The 17,422-nt window shown below is 37.4% G+C and overlaps 1 protein-coding gene across 1 annotated transcript in view; it reads left to right on the forward strand.

Annotated features, from left to right (window-relative positions):
* INO80 (INO80 complex ATPase subunit) overlaps positions 1-17,422 on the forward strand; it is a 137,121-nt gene that overhangs the window by 46,730 nt on the left and 72,969 nt on the right. Inside the window, 9 exon segments of the mRNA XM_023255482.2 lie at positions 1,921-2,116; positions 2,994-3,061; positions 3,907-4,116; positions 4,627-4,707; positions 5,511-5,606; positions 13,950-14,009; positions 14,434-14,576; positions 16,120-16,204; positions 17,219-17,336. Coding sequence (XP_023111250.2) covers positions 1,921-2,116; positions 2,994-3,061; positions 3,907-4,116; positions 4,627-4,707; positions 5,511-5,606; positions 13,950-14,009; positions 14,434-14,576; positions 16,120-16,204; positions 17,219-17,336 — 1,057 coding nt within the window.

The following is a 17,422-nucleotide window of genomic DNA, read 5'->3' on the forward strand; positions in this document are numbered from 1 at the left end:
AAAAACATTTTAAGACATAATTTTGAGGATAGTAATTTTAGTCCACTAAAGCGATTCTGTTTTTATCCCTCAGTAAGGCCCTATCTCCGGCCTTCACCTCTCTTTGTATGCCAAGTTTTTCTGTTCTTTCTTAGCCTTATTCCTCTTTATATTTCTGGTGGACCAAAAAAAAAAAAGAAAAGAAAAAGGATAGGGATGAACAAAAGAAAACAGCTTACAGCTTATCTTGGCTTGGTTCCAGGTGCTGGCTGCAGTTTCTTCCTTGTTGGAAGAGCAGGGCTGGTTGCCAAATTTAGGGCCAGATAAGAACAATAGACAAACTAGTCCAGTTTTGGGACCCATCCCCCCACTCCTACATGCTTCACTGTTTTAACTTTCAGCCAGTATTCCTCTAAGCCTGATGTTAGTTAATATGTAGGTGAGTAGATTGTTCAGGGAAGCAAGAGGAGAAAGTAGGAGGACAAAGTCATTGTGTTGTCATTGGCAAACCAGTTTGGTTGTGTGCAGGGAAAATTGAGGTCTGAAGAAAGAAGGCAATCAAGGGATGGGAGGATCTTTTCTTTCAGGTATAGGCAGTAAGTACTCGTGTCAAAGCAGAGCTGTGGCCTCTTCTGAGCTCTTGATCTTTTATCTTTTATCTTGTCTTTGAGGGTGAATATGGATTTTGCCAAGTTTCTTAAGTCTCGTGGGTAATTTTTATCTTTGTTTGCAAGATAAACATATTAGTGTGTTAGTAAACATTTGGTGCTATATGGAATACTTCCATGTGAATTTATAGGCATTTGAGAGTCATAGGTCTTGAGTTTTGCAAGCGACCAGACGTATGTATGATCTGAGTTTGTGAAACATTCTCTCAGTTTGGTTGATAATTAACCGATGGGTTTCATTCATGTTTATGTTTTATGTCCTTCTCCGAACCTTTGAAATAAAACTATTTGTGATGGAACTTTATTGTTCCTTTAATTTACTTTGCTCATTTAAACATGTAGTAGTTGACTGTTGTAAAGGAGGTGTTACTCTTTTTTGTTTTAATTTAGAAAGGTTTTCTCGATAGTACTTTAGCTGTAATAAACCTGTATTTATTATGAAAAATAACTCCCATTTTCTCTCAAATTCTCTTTCAGATTTTCTTCTCATTTGAATCTGGCTCAAGTACTGTAAAACCTTAAAGAGAAAGTATAGTTTTATATAGCATACCTTAGGACTAGTCTCCTTTCTTGGCTAAGTTCCTTGTTACATTTTTGTTTTTCATTTGGGGAGGTGGACCAAGGGTAAATCAACTCTACTTCATATGAATTTTATTACAAAATAGTTAATGCAGAGTAGTGACATGTGCATTTGATCTGTATTCATATTTTATAGGTCATCACAGATGAACTATACATTGTTTTTGGGAGTATTTTCTTCCTTAGTCATCTTATTCTTAAATATCTTCTGGTTGACTTTCAGAATAATTTATAGCCCCTAGTCACTTATTTTCACTTTCGGTGATAAAGAAGATCTTTTGACATGTTTACATTTTTTACAATACTAAAACTATATACAGGTATCTACCACCTACGTTATGGAATAAAGCTCATTGGTTGAGTTTAGTTGTTATCTCTGCGCCACTCTAGGAAATTGATACAGTAAAGAAATAAGCATTTTAGAAACAGAAGCTTAATGGAGAAAACATTTCATGTTGTAAATGAGAGCAAAACATATGTTATTAAATATAAGTGAAGACTGTTCCTTGCTTTTAGTACCACTGACTTGGTTATAATAAAACTGTGCGTTAACAATTCTTTTCTAAAGGTAAAGAATCTATAAAAGAATTGTATGCAAACTATATATAGATTTTATGAATTCTTTTGATCACCTCTTGTTGTATGTGATTGATGATTTGACTCTGTTTTCACTTTTAACTTTTTGCCCCTTTAGGCCAAGAGGCAACAACGAAAACTGAACTTCCTAATCACCCAGACAGAGTTGTATGCCCATTTCATGAGTCGTAAACGAGACATGGGTCATGATGGAATCCAGGAAGAAATCTTAAGGAAACTGGAAGACAGTTCTACCCAAAGACAGATTGACATTGGTGGAGGAGTGGTAGTTAACATCACACAGGAGGATTATGGTGAGTCCTGCATCAGGAGGTAGAGGAAGTGGGTACCCTCTATTTTTTCATACCTAAGGTTTCTTGCAAGTTTTGTCTTGGTCGGTAAGCAATGATTAGTAAAGGGGAATTTATTGCACTGGAGTAGGGAAAGTATGAATAAAATCAACATACAAAATAACTTTTTTTAATTAAAGAATTTGAAAAGGAAAGGGTGTGTTTATATGATCTTATAAGTTTGGGAATATTTTATATGTTTTGATTTGTTAGTAGGAATGGAGGCTATTGAATCAGAAGAATTCAGTGAACATGTCTCAGCAGAGAAAATCATGTCTCTCTTAACAAGATTCTTGGTGATATAAGTCAAGCATGAGAAAGAGACTGTTCAATTTTGGTATTTTTGTGTCCACAGGGGGAGGGATGAATTGGGGTGAAGTTTGAGGGTAATTTCACAGAGAATAGTGATAAAGATCATGTTGAGCTCAGAATAAAAAGAATGACCGTTCCTGCGTGGGTCTTAGGGGTTACACATGTCTTGATTTCTTCTTTGGGGATAGTTTCACCCAGCAGAAATCTATCACAGTTTTTAATCCCTATTGTTATGCTTTGCTTTGCTTTGGCATTGCTTTGTGCAAAAAACCCAGGATTGGGAGCCTGGAGCTCAGGTGGTTTCTGTGAGCTGGCTTTAGCTACTGGAGACATGGCACCCCTCTGCCTTCATTGCCACTTCTAAGTCCTAACCTTTGTCATATAATTTGAGCCTTTCTGTTCTCTCACCCTCTGTGAATTTAGGGATGAGTAGGTTGGGGGAGTTAGGGATTGACAGTGTCAATGTGAATTGCATCTTTGAAGGAGATCAATTAATGACTTGCGATAATCTATAAGTTTTCCTTTTCAGATAGTAACCATTTCAAAGCCCAGGCCCTGAAGAATGCTGAAAATGCTTACCATATTCATCAAGCTCGGGTGAGTCTTACAAATGAAAAGAACCTATGATGTGCTCTGGAAATACCCCACAACCTTTCATTTGGGTGATTTTCCTTTCGGTTTATTCCTATTTCCAGTGAGAAACACTGGCAGATGTGTGTATATGTATGTGACTATGTGTTGGGTGCGGGCTATGTCTCCATTTAGAACAATAGGAATAATTGAGGAAGGGTGGAAAATAAGCATTCACTTGTGTGAGCTTTAGGAGTGTGTTGATTGAAGCGAGGATAGTATACCTATTTTTTTGTCCTCTTGAGTAATCATGGGTAATAGAGTGTGAAATGCATCATGGTTGTTTAGTGAAGAAGACCATACTGGTGCTTGTTAAGAGAGCTATACCATTGCCTTAAGAAAACTGCTAAGTTAGGACCTTCTTTCAAACCTTAGTAATAGCTTGCTTATTCATGATGTAGTGATATTTCATGAAATCAGAAGGATATGGCAGTTAGATTGAATTAAAATAAGTAAAGAAAGTAAAGAATATACTGCATAGGAACCCTATTTAACAGGGTCTAGGTCAGGATAGATACAAAGTTGACCTTCTTCCCACCAACCCCAACCAAAGAAATTTTATGTCAGATTTTTAACAAATTCCTTGATGAAGTGAGTAATCATGTAGTATGGCTTAAGTCTGTTCATTATAAGAGAACTTCTAATATAATTGTTAAAATAGTAGTGTTTCATATATCGTTCTAGATACATAATATATTATATTAGAAATTTTGTTCCAGTTACCACACAATTGATATATTGTCATTATGAATTTGATTTGAATTCCATTTTTCCCTCTTATGTTTTTCTTCTAATATGTTTTTATTTTCCAGACAAGGTCATTTGATGAAGATGCAAAAGAAAGTCGAGCAGCTGCCCTCCGGGCAGCAAACAAGTCTGGTACTGGGTTTGGGGAGAGTTACAGCCTGGCAAACCCATCTATCCGAGCTGGTGAAGATATTCCACAACCTACCATTTTTAATGGCAAATTAAAAGGCTACCAGCTGAAAGGCATGAATTGGTTGGCAAATCTGTATGAGCAGGTGAAGTTTAGAACTGTGTCATACCCACTCTGTTTTGTTACGCGTTTTTCTGATATCATTGGGTCAGAGTATTGCGAAATGAACACAAGATAATGTTTTAAATTTCATCCCTTTTAAAAAGTTTCATTGATTCTGACAAGAGTCAGAAAGATGTTTCTATATTTTTAACCTGAAATTTTGTTTGAGAATATTTGTATCGTGTACATAGTTTGCCTTAAGTGGTCTTGGTAACCTGATTGTGTTTTTTTGCCTGGATTATATTTGCTGGAAAACTGGCTTTGGCCTGTTACTCAACTCATGATATCACCTCAGGTATCATAATTCATAGTTGTAGCTGTAGAGTTGACAAAAGGAATCATTACAAGCAGTGGGTAATAGTGCTAAAATGATATTTCTAGTCATTTTTGTTTAAAGAAGTCTAATAGTTTGGTTAGTTTTTTGGGACAGTATGTTGAACCCCTGTGTGATGGAATGTAAGAGGTACTGACTATGTGTATTTTTCTTTTCCAGGGCATTAATGGCATTCTTGCAGATGAAATGGGTCTTGGCAAAACAGTACAGAGTATTGCCCTCCTGGCCCATCTGGCTGAGGTGGGTAGATGCAGTCTTTGTCTTCCCCACTCTAGATTCTGGGGTGCGAATCAGCCATTATCAAGCATTATGTCATGCTCTGTAGCATACCAGGACTATAGGACTTACTCCTTGCCTTCAAGGTCATTACAAGGTGACATAGTGTGGTGAAACATTTAGGTTTTCAACACTGGAACAGTTTCTGAGAGTGTGTGGTTGGAAATAATGCCCCTCACCCCCTGTCCACAATCATTAGAATAATGGCAAAGGAATGGTAGTTAGACCAGAAGACCCAAGTTCACATCTTAACTCTGTTTACTGAGAATGTAAACTTGAGCATTCACCTCATCTTTTTTGCTTTGACTTCACTTTAATTTTCTGAGGTTTAGTTTCTACTTCTGCAACTTGGGGATAATACCTACTTAGAGGAATTCTATGAGGATTAAGTGAAAATAAGTGTAGAAACATTTTGAGAAAAGCAAAAACTCCAATACTAGTAAAATTGTTATCTAGTATAGGGGAAAGTAGCACATACAAGTCAGGATGTAGTAAGTGCTTTGTCAGTGATATAAATTAGGACCTTTAAGTGGTGGGAGTTGGGAGTAATTGCTTGGTATTTTTTCCCAAGTGTTTTTCTGAGCAGATTCCTTCCATGTGTTGTTATTAACATAGGCTTTACTACTGAATATGCAAATGTGGGATCTAGACACCATTTCTCTTGTTATAAAGTATTATGGATTCTTAAACTGCTCTTGTTAATTATAATTTTGAACTAAATATCTTCAGTTTTTCTGCAGTTAGCTGACCCATTTTTTCTCTTTCAGAGAGAGAACATCTGGGGACCTTTCTTAATAATTTCACCTGCTTCTACACTTAACAATTGGCACCAGGAGTTTACAAGATTTGTTCCTAAATTTAAGGTAAAAATCAATCCAGCAAAAATTTCTTTTGCTCTTTAAACTTTGTGACTTTTCTTTTTCTGCCTTACTTGTTTAAATTGTTTATAAGAATTTTTAGTTTCTTGCATTTTTTTCCAAAATGCTTTGGAATGCATACATTGCATTGTTCCATTTGAAAGTAACTGATGGGAGCAATAAGAGAGCATATTACATCCTTTTGTTTTATAAGTGAGAAAGCCAAAGTCCAGTTTGAATGATTTGTTGGTTTAGGCACATGGATTGATGCTCCTGCTCAAACTGCCATAGTAGAAAATATCTACCTTGCTGGTTTAACGTAGATTTTGGCAAATCATATCATCAGGGCACATACCCTATAATTTATGACATTGTCATACCCCCTCCCAATATATGCATAAATAATGCATTTTCTCATTACTCCAAAGTCAGATCTTTAGTCTGAGTTTAGATAGTAAGAAAAATAGTAAGATCGACGTCGGAAGTGATCAATAGGGAAGTATGTTGTATTAAGTTGGTTAAGATGTGAACAAGATTTATTAAACAGGTTTTAATTGTGGAAAGTTATTGGGATATAAGAAAGAATGGGTAGAGGTGCCAAGTGGCTCAGTCATGTTCTCAAGGTTTGTGGGTTTGAGCCCTGCATCGGGCTGTGTTCTGACGGCTCAGAGCCTGGAGCCTACTTTGGATTCTGTGTCTCCCTCTTTCTCTCTCAGCCCCTCCCCTGCTTGTGCTCGCTTTCTCTCTCTCTCTCTCTCTCAAAAATAAACATTTAAAGAAAAAGAAAGAACAGGTAGGGTTTATTATAGTGTTTGCAAGTAAAAATGGGGAAATTAGGTAACTGTGTGTTCTGTCCCTAAAGTGACATAATGATAATGAAGTTTCATGGTAAAGAGGATTTTATGGAGATTGTATATCAGGAATTATTGAGGGGCACCTGTGTGGCTCAGTCAGTTAAGCAGCGGATTCTTGATTTCAGCTCAGGTCATGATCTTGTGGTTCGTGAGATTGAGCCCCACATTGGGCTCCACACTGACAGCGCATGGAGCCTACTTCTGATTCTCTCTCTCCCTCTCTCTGTCCCTCCCCTGCTTGCACTTGCTCTCTCTCAAAATAAGTAAATAAACTTAAAATTTTCTTTAAAAAAAAAATTGATATGATCTGTCTGATTTGGGGTGTCCATAATCATGGGTTCCATTCAATTTAAAGGACACAGGATAGGGTGGATGTGGGAGTCTGATGTTGTTCTGGTTTAAGCGTTGTAAGGAATAAGGAGACATGCGGGTATTCTACCTTGGGATACCTTTGTGGCTATGGCTGCACCTTATTGCCTCAATTGTAGTTAGAAACTATTTACAAGGCACATTAAGTGTATAGCTTTTAACATGGTAGACTCATTTTTATTTTTAATTTTATTATTTTTTTAAACATTTATTTATTTTTGATAGAAACAGAGCATGAGCGGGGGAGGGGCAGAGAGAGAGAGAGACACAGAATCTGAAGCAGGCTCCAGGCTCTGAGCTGTCAGCACAGAGCCCGACGCGGGGCTCGAACTCACGGACTGGGAGATCAAGACTAGAGCCAAAGTTGGAAGCTTAATTGACTGAGCCACCCAGGTGCCCCGACTCATTTTTATTTCATTTCATTTCACTTATTTTTTAGTTGATTTATTTTGAGAGCCTGTGAGCAGGAGAGGGGCATAGAGAGAAGGAGAGAGAGAATCAAGCACTGAGAGTGCAGAACCCCATGCCAGGCTCGATTTCACCAACCCCAAGATCATGACCTGAACTAAGATCAAGAGTAGGGTGTCCAACTGACTGACCACCCAGGTCCCCCATTGGTTGACTCATTTTTAAATTTGTAAGGAGGAGATGAGATCATTCTAAGGTAGTTTGTTGAATATTTTCTCTAGAGTTGTTTGCTATATGGAATATGGAGCTGCTTTTTTTCTTCATTTATTCATTTTTTTTTCTTTTCCAGTACATGTTCAACAATCAGGAGTTGAAAAATTCAACCTTAAAAATTTCTACCAGGGGCGCCTGGGTGGCTTAGTCAGTTAAGCGTCTGACTTCGGCTCAGGTCATGATCCCACAGTCCATGAGTTCGAGCCCTGCATCAGGCTCTGTGCTGACAGCTCAGAGCCTGGAGCCTGCTTCAGATTCTGTGTCTCCCTCTCTCTCTGCCCCTCCCCTGCTCATGCTCTGTCTCAAAAATAAATAAAAACATTAAAAAAAAAAAATTTCCACCAAACCACTTAATTTTCAGTATTAACTTTACTGACCATTAGATGGCAATGTCAAACTACTTATGTCATTGATACCTGTCCTTTGATTTTATGCCTCTGCCTGGAACCGAGCTTTCATGTTCATGTTGAGCTTACTTTTGAATAAGCCTTTGGGCCTATTTTAGTTGCCACTGGTTTTTTTTTGTCTCATTTTTTAAAAATTGTGATAAAATGCACATATATGGGTGCACCTGGCTCAAACAGTTGCTAAACATCTAACTGGATCTCAGGGTCATGAGTTTGAGCCCCATGTTGGGTGTAAAGTGTGCTGTTTTTTGTTTTTTGTTTCTTTTAATGTTTATTTTTGAGAGAGAGAGCCATAGCACAAGCAGAGGAGGGTCAGAGAGAGAGAGTCACAGAATCTGAAGCCTGCTCCAGACTAAGCTGTCAGCAGAGTCCAATGTGGGCCTTAAACTCACGAACTGTGAGATCATGACCTGAGCTGTAGTCAGACGCTTAACCGACTGAGCCACCCAGGTGTTCCATGAATAAAGTATACTTTAAAAAAAAAACAAAAACCACACATACATAAAATGTGCCACTATAAAGTATACAGTTTAGTAGTAATAGGTACATTTATGGTGTGTGGTGCAATGATGGATGCTGTCTGATTGCAGAATTTTTTCATCATCCCAAACAGAAACCTCTTCCCCATTAAGCAGTCACTCCCTATTCCCCTTTCCTTCCAACCACTGGCTACTGCAAATTCACTTTCTATCTCTGTATTTGCTTATTCTGGATATTTCATGTAACTGGAATCATATAGTAGGTGGTTTTATTTTTGTTTTGTTTTGTTTTTTAAATCTGGCTTCTTTTCACTTAGCATAATATTTTCAAAGTTCATCCATGTTATAGCACACGTCAGCATGTCATTCCTTTTTATGACTGAATAGTATTTAATTATCTAGACAAACTATATTTTGTTTATCCATTTGTCTCAATGGACGTTTGGATTGTGTCCACCTTTGGCTGTTGTTAATAATACTGTTAGGAACATTCATCTACAGGTTCTTTTTTTTTTTTTTTTTAAATGTTTATTTATTTTTGAGACAGAGAGAGACAGAGCATGAATGGGGGAGGGTCAGAGAGAGAGGGAGACACAGAATCCAAAGCAGGCTCCAGGTTCTGAGCTGTCAGCACAGAGCCTGACGCGAGGCTCAAACTCACGGACCGTGAGATCATGACCTGAGCTGAAGTCGGACGCTTAACCGACTGAGCCACCCAGGCGCCCCTCATCTACAGGTTCTTATTTGAACACCTGTCCTGTTTTCAGTTCTTTTAGTATATATCCAGGAGTGGAATTGCTAACGCATTCTGCATTTTATTGAGAAATCTGGCACCTGTTAATTTTGTTGTTTTTGTTCGGCTTACGAGCTAAAAATAGCTTTTCTGTTTTTAAACTGTTGATTTAAAAAGAATATTTCATAACAAATGGGATATGAAATTTAAACACATATAGTTGTTATTTGCTTACAGAAAAGGTTTGATGGTCTCTTCTATATTGATTCATTGCTTCAATTTCCATTGCTCCTTTAGGTTGTCCAGAAATGTGTCCACCTCCCTGCAGAACATAGTTAAATGTAGACTGTACTCAAGTTTATAGTTAGTTTACATTCAAAAGATACTTAGGTGTATGATGATAGCATCTGAATGTTTATTTTATGTGACAGTTATCTGAGCAACACTTGTTTTAAGATTCTAGTATGACCATAGACTTCCTCTTTTTCCCCATGAAATATGATTTATGTTTTTTCTATAATGTACCATTTTCATTCCTGAAAGTGGCTATTTTGTGTGTTTCTATTTCATTCATTTCTGCTTTTTTTAAAAATTACTTTTGTCTGCTTTTTTGTGAACTTTTTTCTTTTTCTAACGTCTTAAGTGGATGCTTGATTTTCAGCTTTTTCCAGTAAGTGTCCTTAAGGGTATTAATATCTTCTTGTGCATGACTGTAGCTATCCAAAGTTTTGATGTGTCACATTTTCATTAATCTTTAATTCAATATAATTTCTAGCTTATGTTGCAAGTTTTGTTTGATTCATGGCTTAATTAAAAGTAGTTCCTGGGGTACCTGGGCGGCTGAGTTGGTTAAGCATCCGACTCAGGTCATGATCTCGTGGTTTGTGAGTTCGAGTTGTGCGTCAGGCTCTATGCTGACAGCTCAGAGCTTGGAGCATGCTTCAGATTCTGTCTCCCTCTCTATCTGCCCCTGCCCCTTCTTGCACTCCGTCTCTATCTTTCTCAAAAGCAAAAATAAAAAAAAATTTTTTTTAAAGTGTGGTTCTTAATTTCCAAACAGAGGAATCTTTTTGTTACTAGATATCTTTTTGTTACTAATTTACAGTTTAAACCCACTGTGATAAGAAATTAGGCTTTGTGTGATTTTGATCCATTGAAATCTTTTGAACTTTCCTTTCCCACCATATGGTCAGTGTTTATAAATGTCCTATATCTGTTTGAAAATAATAAGTATTGTGCAGTTGTTGAGTGCAGTGTTCTGTGTGTGTTGGTTAGGTTAGGTTTTTTAAGTTCTTCTGTATCTTTACTGATTTTTTGGTCTGCCTCTTCAATTACTGACTGAAAGAAGTATGTTAAAATTTGCCACAATTAAGGATTTTTTCATTTCTGTTCTATTTTGCTTCTTTACTTTGAGACTGTGAGTTGTATACAAGTTTACAGTTACTTTGTCTTACTGGTGAATTGAACCTTTTATTATTATGAAATCCCTCTTGTTAAGACTTTTTGCCTTCAATCTGCTCTTTCTGGTATTAAATAGATCAGCTTTCTTCTGGTTTGTATATGGTATCGCTTTTTCATTTAACCATTCTGTTTCCGTTTAAGGTTTTTTTTTCCTGCCTTTATTTGGAGCATTTATGCTTTTAATGTAGTTACTGATACATGGAGTTTAAATCTTCCTTACTGTTTTCTTTCTTCTTCTACAACTTTCCTTTTTCTTCTTTCTTGTGTCCTTTGGATTGATTATATTTTACTTCTTCTCATTCCTTTTTGGAATTACTAATTTCTTTTTGGAATATACTAATTATATATTCATTTTATTCTTTAGTAGATACCCAGGAATCAAGGAACATGTATCCTTGATTTAAAAAAAAATTTTTTTAACATTTATTTATTGCTCAGAGACCGAGCATGAGCAGGGGAGGTGCAGAGAAGGAGGGAGACACAGAAGCAGGCTCCAGGCTCTGAGGTGTCAGCACAGAGCCCGATGTGGGGCTTCAACCCACGAACTGGGAGATAATGACCTGAGCCCAAGTCGGATGCTTAACCAACTGAGCCTCCCAGGTGCCCCGATTTTTAAAAAAGTAGTATAAATTAATACTGTTACTGCTTTCCAGATAGTAAAAGGGCTTTAGTATTCTTTAACTACATTCCCCTTCTCTAGGCTTACGTGCTATTGTAAATATTTTATCTTTCAAACCCCACCAAGTATTTTATTATCATCTATACATATTAAATTTATTTAGATTTATTTATATTACATATTCAGTGTTTTCGTTGATCTTCATTTCTTCCTGTATATTTTTACTTCGTTGTGGCTGAAAGTTTTCAAAACAACAATAAACATCAAGCTACAGGTCCAAGAAGCACTTTGAAAGGAAATTATACCTAGAGATACAACAGAAAAAGTGAATTTCCCATTCTTTTCTTTCTCCATGCTTTCGTGTAAATATTTCCTTCTGACCTATCATCTGTTTCACTGATTCTCTCTTAGATGCATCTAATCTGTTATTAAACCCATAATTGAATTCTTAGTGTTAGTTACTGTATTTTCCAGTTGGGGAAATTCTCTTTGGTATTTATAATTTTTAATACACCACTGAAATTCTCTAGCTTATCTTTTAATTCCAGGAACAAATTAGCATCTTTTTAAAAAGTGTTCTTTTGATATTTCATTGTCAGGATCTCCTCTGTGTTTATTTCTTGTGTCTGTTTCTCATACTGGTTTTCAGTCATATTGTCTAATTTTTCTATATATCTGGGTATATTTTGTAAATTTTGTTTGTTTATGTTTTTATTGTATACCAGACATTATATAGGAATGATTGTAGAGGTCATTGTGGGCTCTTTTTTCTTCTTCCAGATTGTGGATTTATAGGTGTTTGGGGTTGGGCATTTTGTGTTTGTTTTGTTTGTTTGTTTTGCCACTAGTAATTGGGGGGGGGGCACTAACAATCCAAAAGTCCCCCCTTAAGCTAGTCAGGAATTGAGATGATTCATAGCTGGGATTCAGTACTTGTTAAGGCAAGTCTATATTTAATTGACTTTTACTACCCATGGGTATGTATCCTGTGATTCTTATCTTAAGGCCAGGGAGGTGGGTGGTTATCAGAATCCTTCTTCCTTAAACTACAGTTTTTGTTCTGTAGGCACTGTATCTCTTAAAACAATATTCTCTTTAATTTCTTAGCTTCACAACTGGAACTTTTGGAAATGATCAGCACCTTTTGGAAGGACATGTACCACGTGTTAGGCTTTCCTCTCTGGACTTTGTTTCCTGGATCTTGACTCCATAATTCTCCACTGCCTCAGTAGCTTTCTCATGCCTTCAAACCAATGTTTTGTATGTGTGTTTTAATTCAGTTTATAGGAAGAGGGCTAGTGGCAGTGACAGAAGAGGAACTCCTATATTCATTCTTTAGGTTCTTGTTCTTTTTATTTTTATTTATTATTATTATTTCATTACATGAAATTTATTGTCAAATTGGTTTCCATACAACACCCAGTGCTCATCCCAAAAGGTGCCCTCCTCAATATCCATCACCCACCCTCCCCTCCCTCCCACCCCCCATCAACCCTCAGTTTGTTCTCAGTTTATTTTTTTATTTTTTTTTATTTTTCAATATATGAAGTTTATTGTCAAATTGGTTTCCATACAACACCCAGTGCTCATCCCAAAAGGTGCCTTCCTCAGTACCCATCACCCACTCTCCCCTCCCTCCCACCCCCCATCAACCCTCAGTTTGTTCTCAGTTTTTAAGAGTCTCTTATGCTTTGGCTCTCTCCCACTCTAACCTCTTTTTTTTTTTTTTTTTTTCTTTTTTCCTTCCCCTCCCCCATGGGTTTCTGTTAAAGTTTCTCAGGATCCACATAAGAGTGAAAACATATGATATCTGTCTTCTCTGTATGGCTTATTTCACTTAGCATAACACTCTCCAGTTCCATCCACATTGCTACAAAGGGCCAGATTTCATTCTTTCCCATTGCCATGTAGTACTCCATTGTGTATATAAACCACAAATTTTTTTTTTTTAATTTTTTTTTCAACATTTATTTATTTTTGGGACAGAGAGAGACAGAGCATGAACGGGGGAGGGGCAGAGAGAGAGGGAGACACAGCATCGGAAACAGGCTCCAGGCTCTGAGCCATCAGCCCAGAGCCCGACACGGGGCTCGAACTCACGGACCGCGAGATCGTGACCTGGCTGAAGTCGGACGCTTAACCGACTGCGCCACCCAGGCGCCCCTAAACCACAATTTTTTTTATCCATTCATCAGTTGATGGACATGTAGGCTCTTTCCATAATTTGGCTATTGTTCAGAGTGCTGCTGTAAACATTGGGGTACAAGTGCCCCTATGCATCAGTACTCCTATATCCCTTGGGTAAATTCCTAGCAGTGCTACTGCTGGGTCATAGGGTAGGTCTATTTTTAATTTTTTGAGGAACCTCCACACTGTTTTCCAGAGCGGCTGCACCAATTTGCATTCCCACCAACAGTGCAAGAGCGTTCCCATTTCTCCACATCCTCTCCAGCATCTATAGTCTCCTGATTTGTTCATTTTGGCCACTCTGACTGGTGTGAGGTGATATCTGCTTTAGGTTCTTTTTAAATCATCTGGGAGCACCCGGCTGGCTCATTCAGAAGAATATAAGACTCTTGATCTTAGAGTTGTGAGTTTGAGCCCAACATTCGGTGTAGAGAAAACTTAATAAACTTTAAAAAGTAAAAATAAAAAAATAAAAATAAAAACATTCTGAATTAACATTTGTGCCGATACTTTTAAGATTATAAGTAGGAAATAATCTGTATAATGGTCCTTTTTCCAGGTGCTACCATACTGGGGAAATCCTCATGATAGAAAAGTTATCAGGAGGTTCTGGAGTCAGGTAACTTTCAGCTTATCATATATATACATACATGCGCCCGTATATACATACATATGCAATCGTTTCTGCAATTGATCTGAGGAATTTCCTGTGTGTAAAATCTTACATATATTTCTAGGCACTAAGCCAGTGTACTTTTTTATCTTCTACAACACTTTTCCCATTATATAGACCATTAGCTGGACTTGCAGTCTAGGATTAAGTAAGAACTCTTTAGTAAGCTGAAGACTAATTTTAACATGATCTGTAATTAAGGTGAGTACTTAAAAAAGTTACAGTTTCATTTACTGCATATCTACCATGTAGGAGAAGCACGTCTTTAGGACTGTTTTGAACTTCTTAATCTTAAAAATTAGTGTCCATTTCTCATTATCTTATGAATTATTAGGTATCTATTTTCATTCTTCGCTTCTTGTATTTACAGAAGACCCTCTACACTCAGGATGCCCCTTTCCATGTGGTAATTACCAGCTACCAGCTGGTGGTGCAGGATGTAAAGTATTTCCAGCGGGTCAAGTGGCAGTACATGGTATTGGATGAGGCTCAAGCACTCAAGAGTAGTTCCAGGTAACATGATTAATAAAAACCAAATTCTATAGACTGAGGCCGTACAAATGTATAGATATGTGGTAGAGACATATGATATATACACACATACAGATGAATAAAGGACGGAGAGGTTTCAGAACATGGCATGATATGGTCTCTGCATAAGCCATGTATCTGACCAGAAGGCATTTTTCATGGGATGCAAATATTAATGTTTAGAATACAAGGATTTCTCTTCCATTTCTCTATTTAATAATTACTATATCTTAACAAGTCTTTGTTCTTAAGGAACTTTTTTTTTAAGTTTATTAATTTATTTTGAGAGAGAAGGAAAGCATGAGTTAGGGAGGGGCAGAGAGAGAATAAGAGAGAAAGAATCCCAAGCAGGCTTTGCACTATCAGCACAGAGCCCATTGAGGGGCTCAAACCCATGAACAGTGAGATCATTACCTGAGCTGAAGTTGGACACTTAACTGACTGAGCCACCCAGGTGTCTCTTCAAAGGAACTTTTTTGTGGGAGAAGTCTTGTCTGCCCTTTGATTCAGGGATTATTTTAGACAGGAGGTCTTAGTAGGAAGTAGAATATTTTATTTTGTAGACTGTAGGTTCTGTCTGTTTTATGCAGGTTGTCCTAGTCCCTGGATGATTATTAGAGCCACAAGAATCTTTTTCTTGGAAGTTACGTGTTTAAAACATTGTAAGGGTACCCGGGTTTCTCAGTTTGCTAAGCATCAGGTCATGATCTTACAGCTCGTGAGTTCGAGCCCTGCGTTGGGCTCTGTGCTGACAGCTCAGAGCCTGGAGCCTGCTTCGGATTCTGTGTCTCTGTCTCTCTCTGCCCCTCCCCTGCTATCCCCCCCCCCCTCAAAAATAAACATTAAAAATTTTTTTTAAATAATAAAAAAAAATACTCTAATACCTTCAAAGTCAAAAACTGAATAGTAAGTTAGTGCTTGAGTTTAAAGCGGTATTACATGTTGCATTTCATGCATTCTTACTAACTCTTGGTGAGCCCATAAGGCTTTCTTAGAAATCCATGTTAACTGACAGGATGGTACTTTCCATTCTCTCATGGGCATTACTTCATATTACACTCTTTTGAAGTAGGATGTGCTTACAGCCAGGAGTGGTAGACTCATTTTGCATTTTCTTCTCACACCTTTCCCCTTTCTCCATTGATCTCTCTAAACTGACGCTGTAAGTGCACAGATTAATAATTATAAAGTTTTTTACTATAGATAAGTACCTTATAAGTAAATGGCTTGTGTCAGCAAACTGACCAAAGATAGTAGAGCACTTTGTCAAGCCAGAAAGGATCCTACCCTGCCTATTTGAGGGCTATTTTTCCTAAACCCTAATACCATGTTTTCAGTATTCAGGAGTTATTTCCTGTCCTCAGCTTTGTTGAATAATATTTTTTAGTATTGTCTAAGGTTGAGTGCTTGATTATTCTGGATGTTCACTAATTTTTTGGAAAGCATTTTTAGAAATACAGGGTCTTCGTAGGGTGAAGAAAGATTTACCGCTCACTTGGAATTTGTAATTCACTTTATTGGACAGTGTTCGTTGGAAGATCCTCTTGCAGTTCCAGTGTCGGAATCGGCTTTTGCTAACTGGGACCCCAATTCAGAACACCATGGCAGAGGTAGGCATTAGTAGAAGCTTCAGTTTTATGTCTGCAATAAACAGAATGGTTCTAAGCACAGAATAGAATTCTTTCCCATGCCCACCTGGAGTGTTACTGTTCTGTACAAATTATAATTCCCACATAAAAGGAAGAATTTGTTGCTTGCCCTAAGTGGGGTTTTTTTGGCATCATTCCTATTTTCTAATTCTCTGGCAGAGGCAGATAATTTATTCTTCTGTAATTATGGAATAAATAATGAACATATTAGGAATGTAGCCCATCTAATGTAGAGATGTTTTTATGATAGAATATTTGAAAAGCTAATATTCTTTGGCAGTGAGAGGCACTAAAATTCCTTATTTAGAAAAGGTATGATTATCTAGTACAGGGGTTAGAAAACTTTTTGTAAAGAGCCAGATAGTAAATATTTTAAACTTTACAGGCCATATAGTTGCTGTTGCAGCTACTTAACCTTGCCATTATAATGTGAAAACAGCCATGGATGATACAGAAATGAATAGGTATGGCTATGTCCCATTAAAACTTTTTATAAAAATAGTTGGCAGGAAAAAAATGTGGTTGGCACAGCGTTGGAACCATAGGCCATTATTTACTGACCCCTGATTAAGAGTTATTTTAAGCAAGTTATGCTACCTCAGATTGTGTTCAGTTGTGAAGTGGATTTTTTAAATACATGAGACTATTTAAAACTTTCCCACTACAAGATCTGAGCAGTACTTGCACTTTTAGACTTTTAGTGTGAAATTAATTGAAAAATCTCATTTTGCTATAGCATCCTATAGAATTAGGGTTGATTGATGAGGCATGTGCATACATACGCCTTCTTTCTTGCCCACTGACTCACACTTACACCTGCACCTAGACACACACACACACACACACACACACCCCCACACACACCCACCCGCCCACCCACCCACCCCTGCAGATTTCACTCTGTCCAAACCCTCATTACATCTTCACCGTCATTTTGTTGTCCTACGGTTAATTTCACTTTTCTTTTGTTTCCAGCTCTGGGCCCTGCTACATTTCATTATGCCAACTTTATTTGATTCACATGAGGAATTTAATGAGTGGTTTTCCAAGGACATTGAGAGCCACGCCGAAAACAAATCTGCCATTGATGAGAGTGAGTGCTTTTATGAACTTTCTTTCTTTCTATCAGTGTAGGCAACCACATAATTGAATATTTTTTTCTATGCAAAGAATTTTTCT

Source organism: Felis catus, chromosome B3 (genome assembly GCF_018350175.1).
Source record: "Felis catus isolate Fca126 chromosome B3, F.catus_Fca126_mat1.0, whole genome shotgun sequence".
NCBI classification, from domain to species: Eukaryota; Metazoa; Chordata; class Mammalia; order Carnivora; family Felidae; genus Felis; species Felis catus.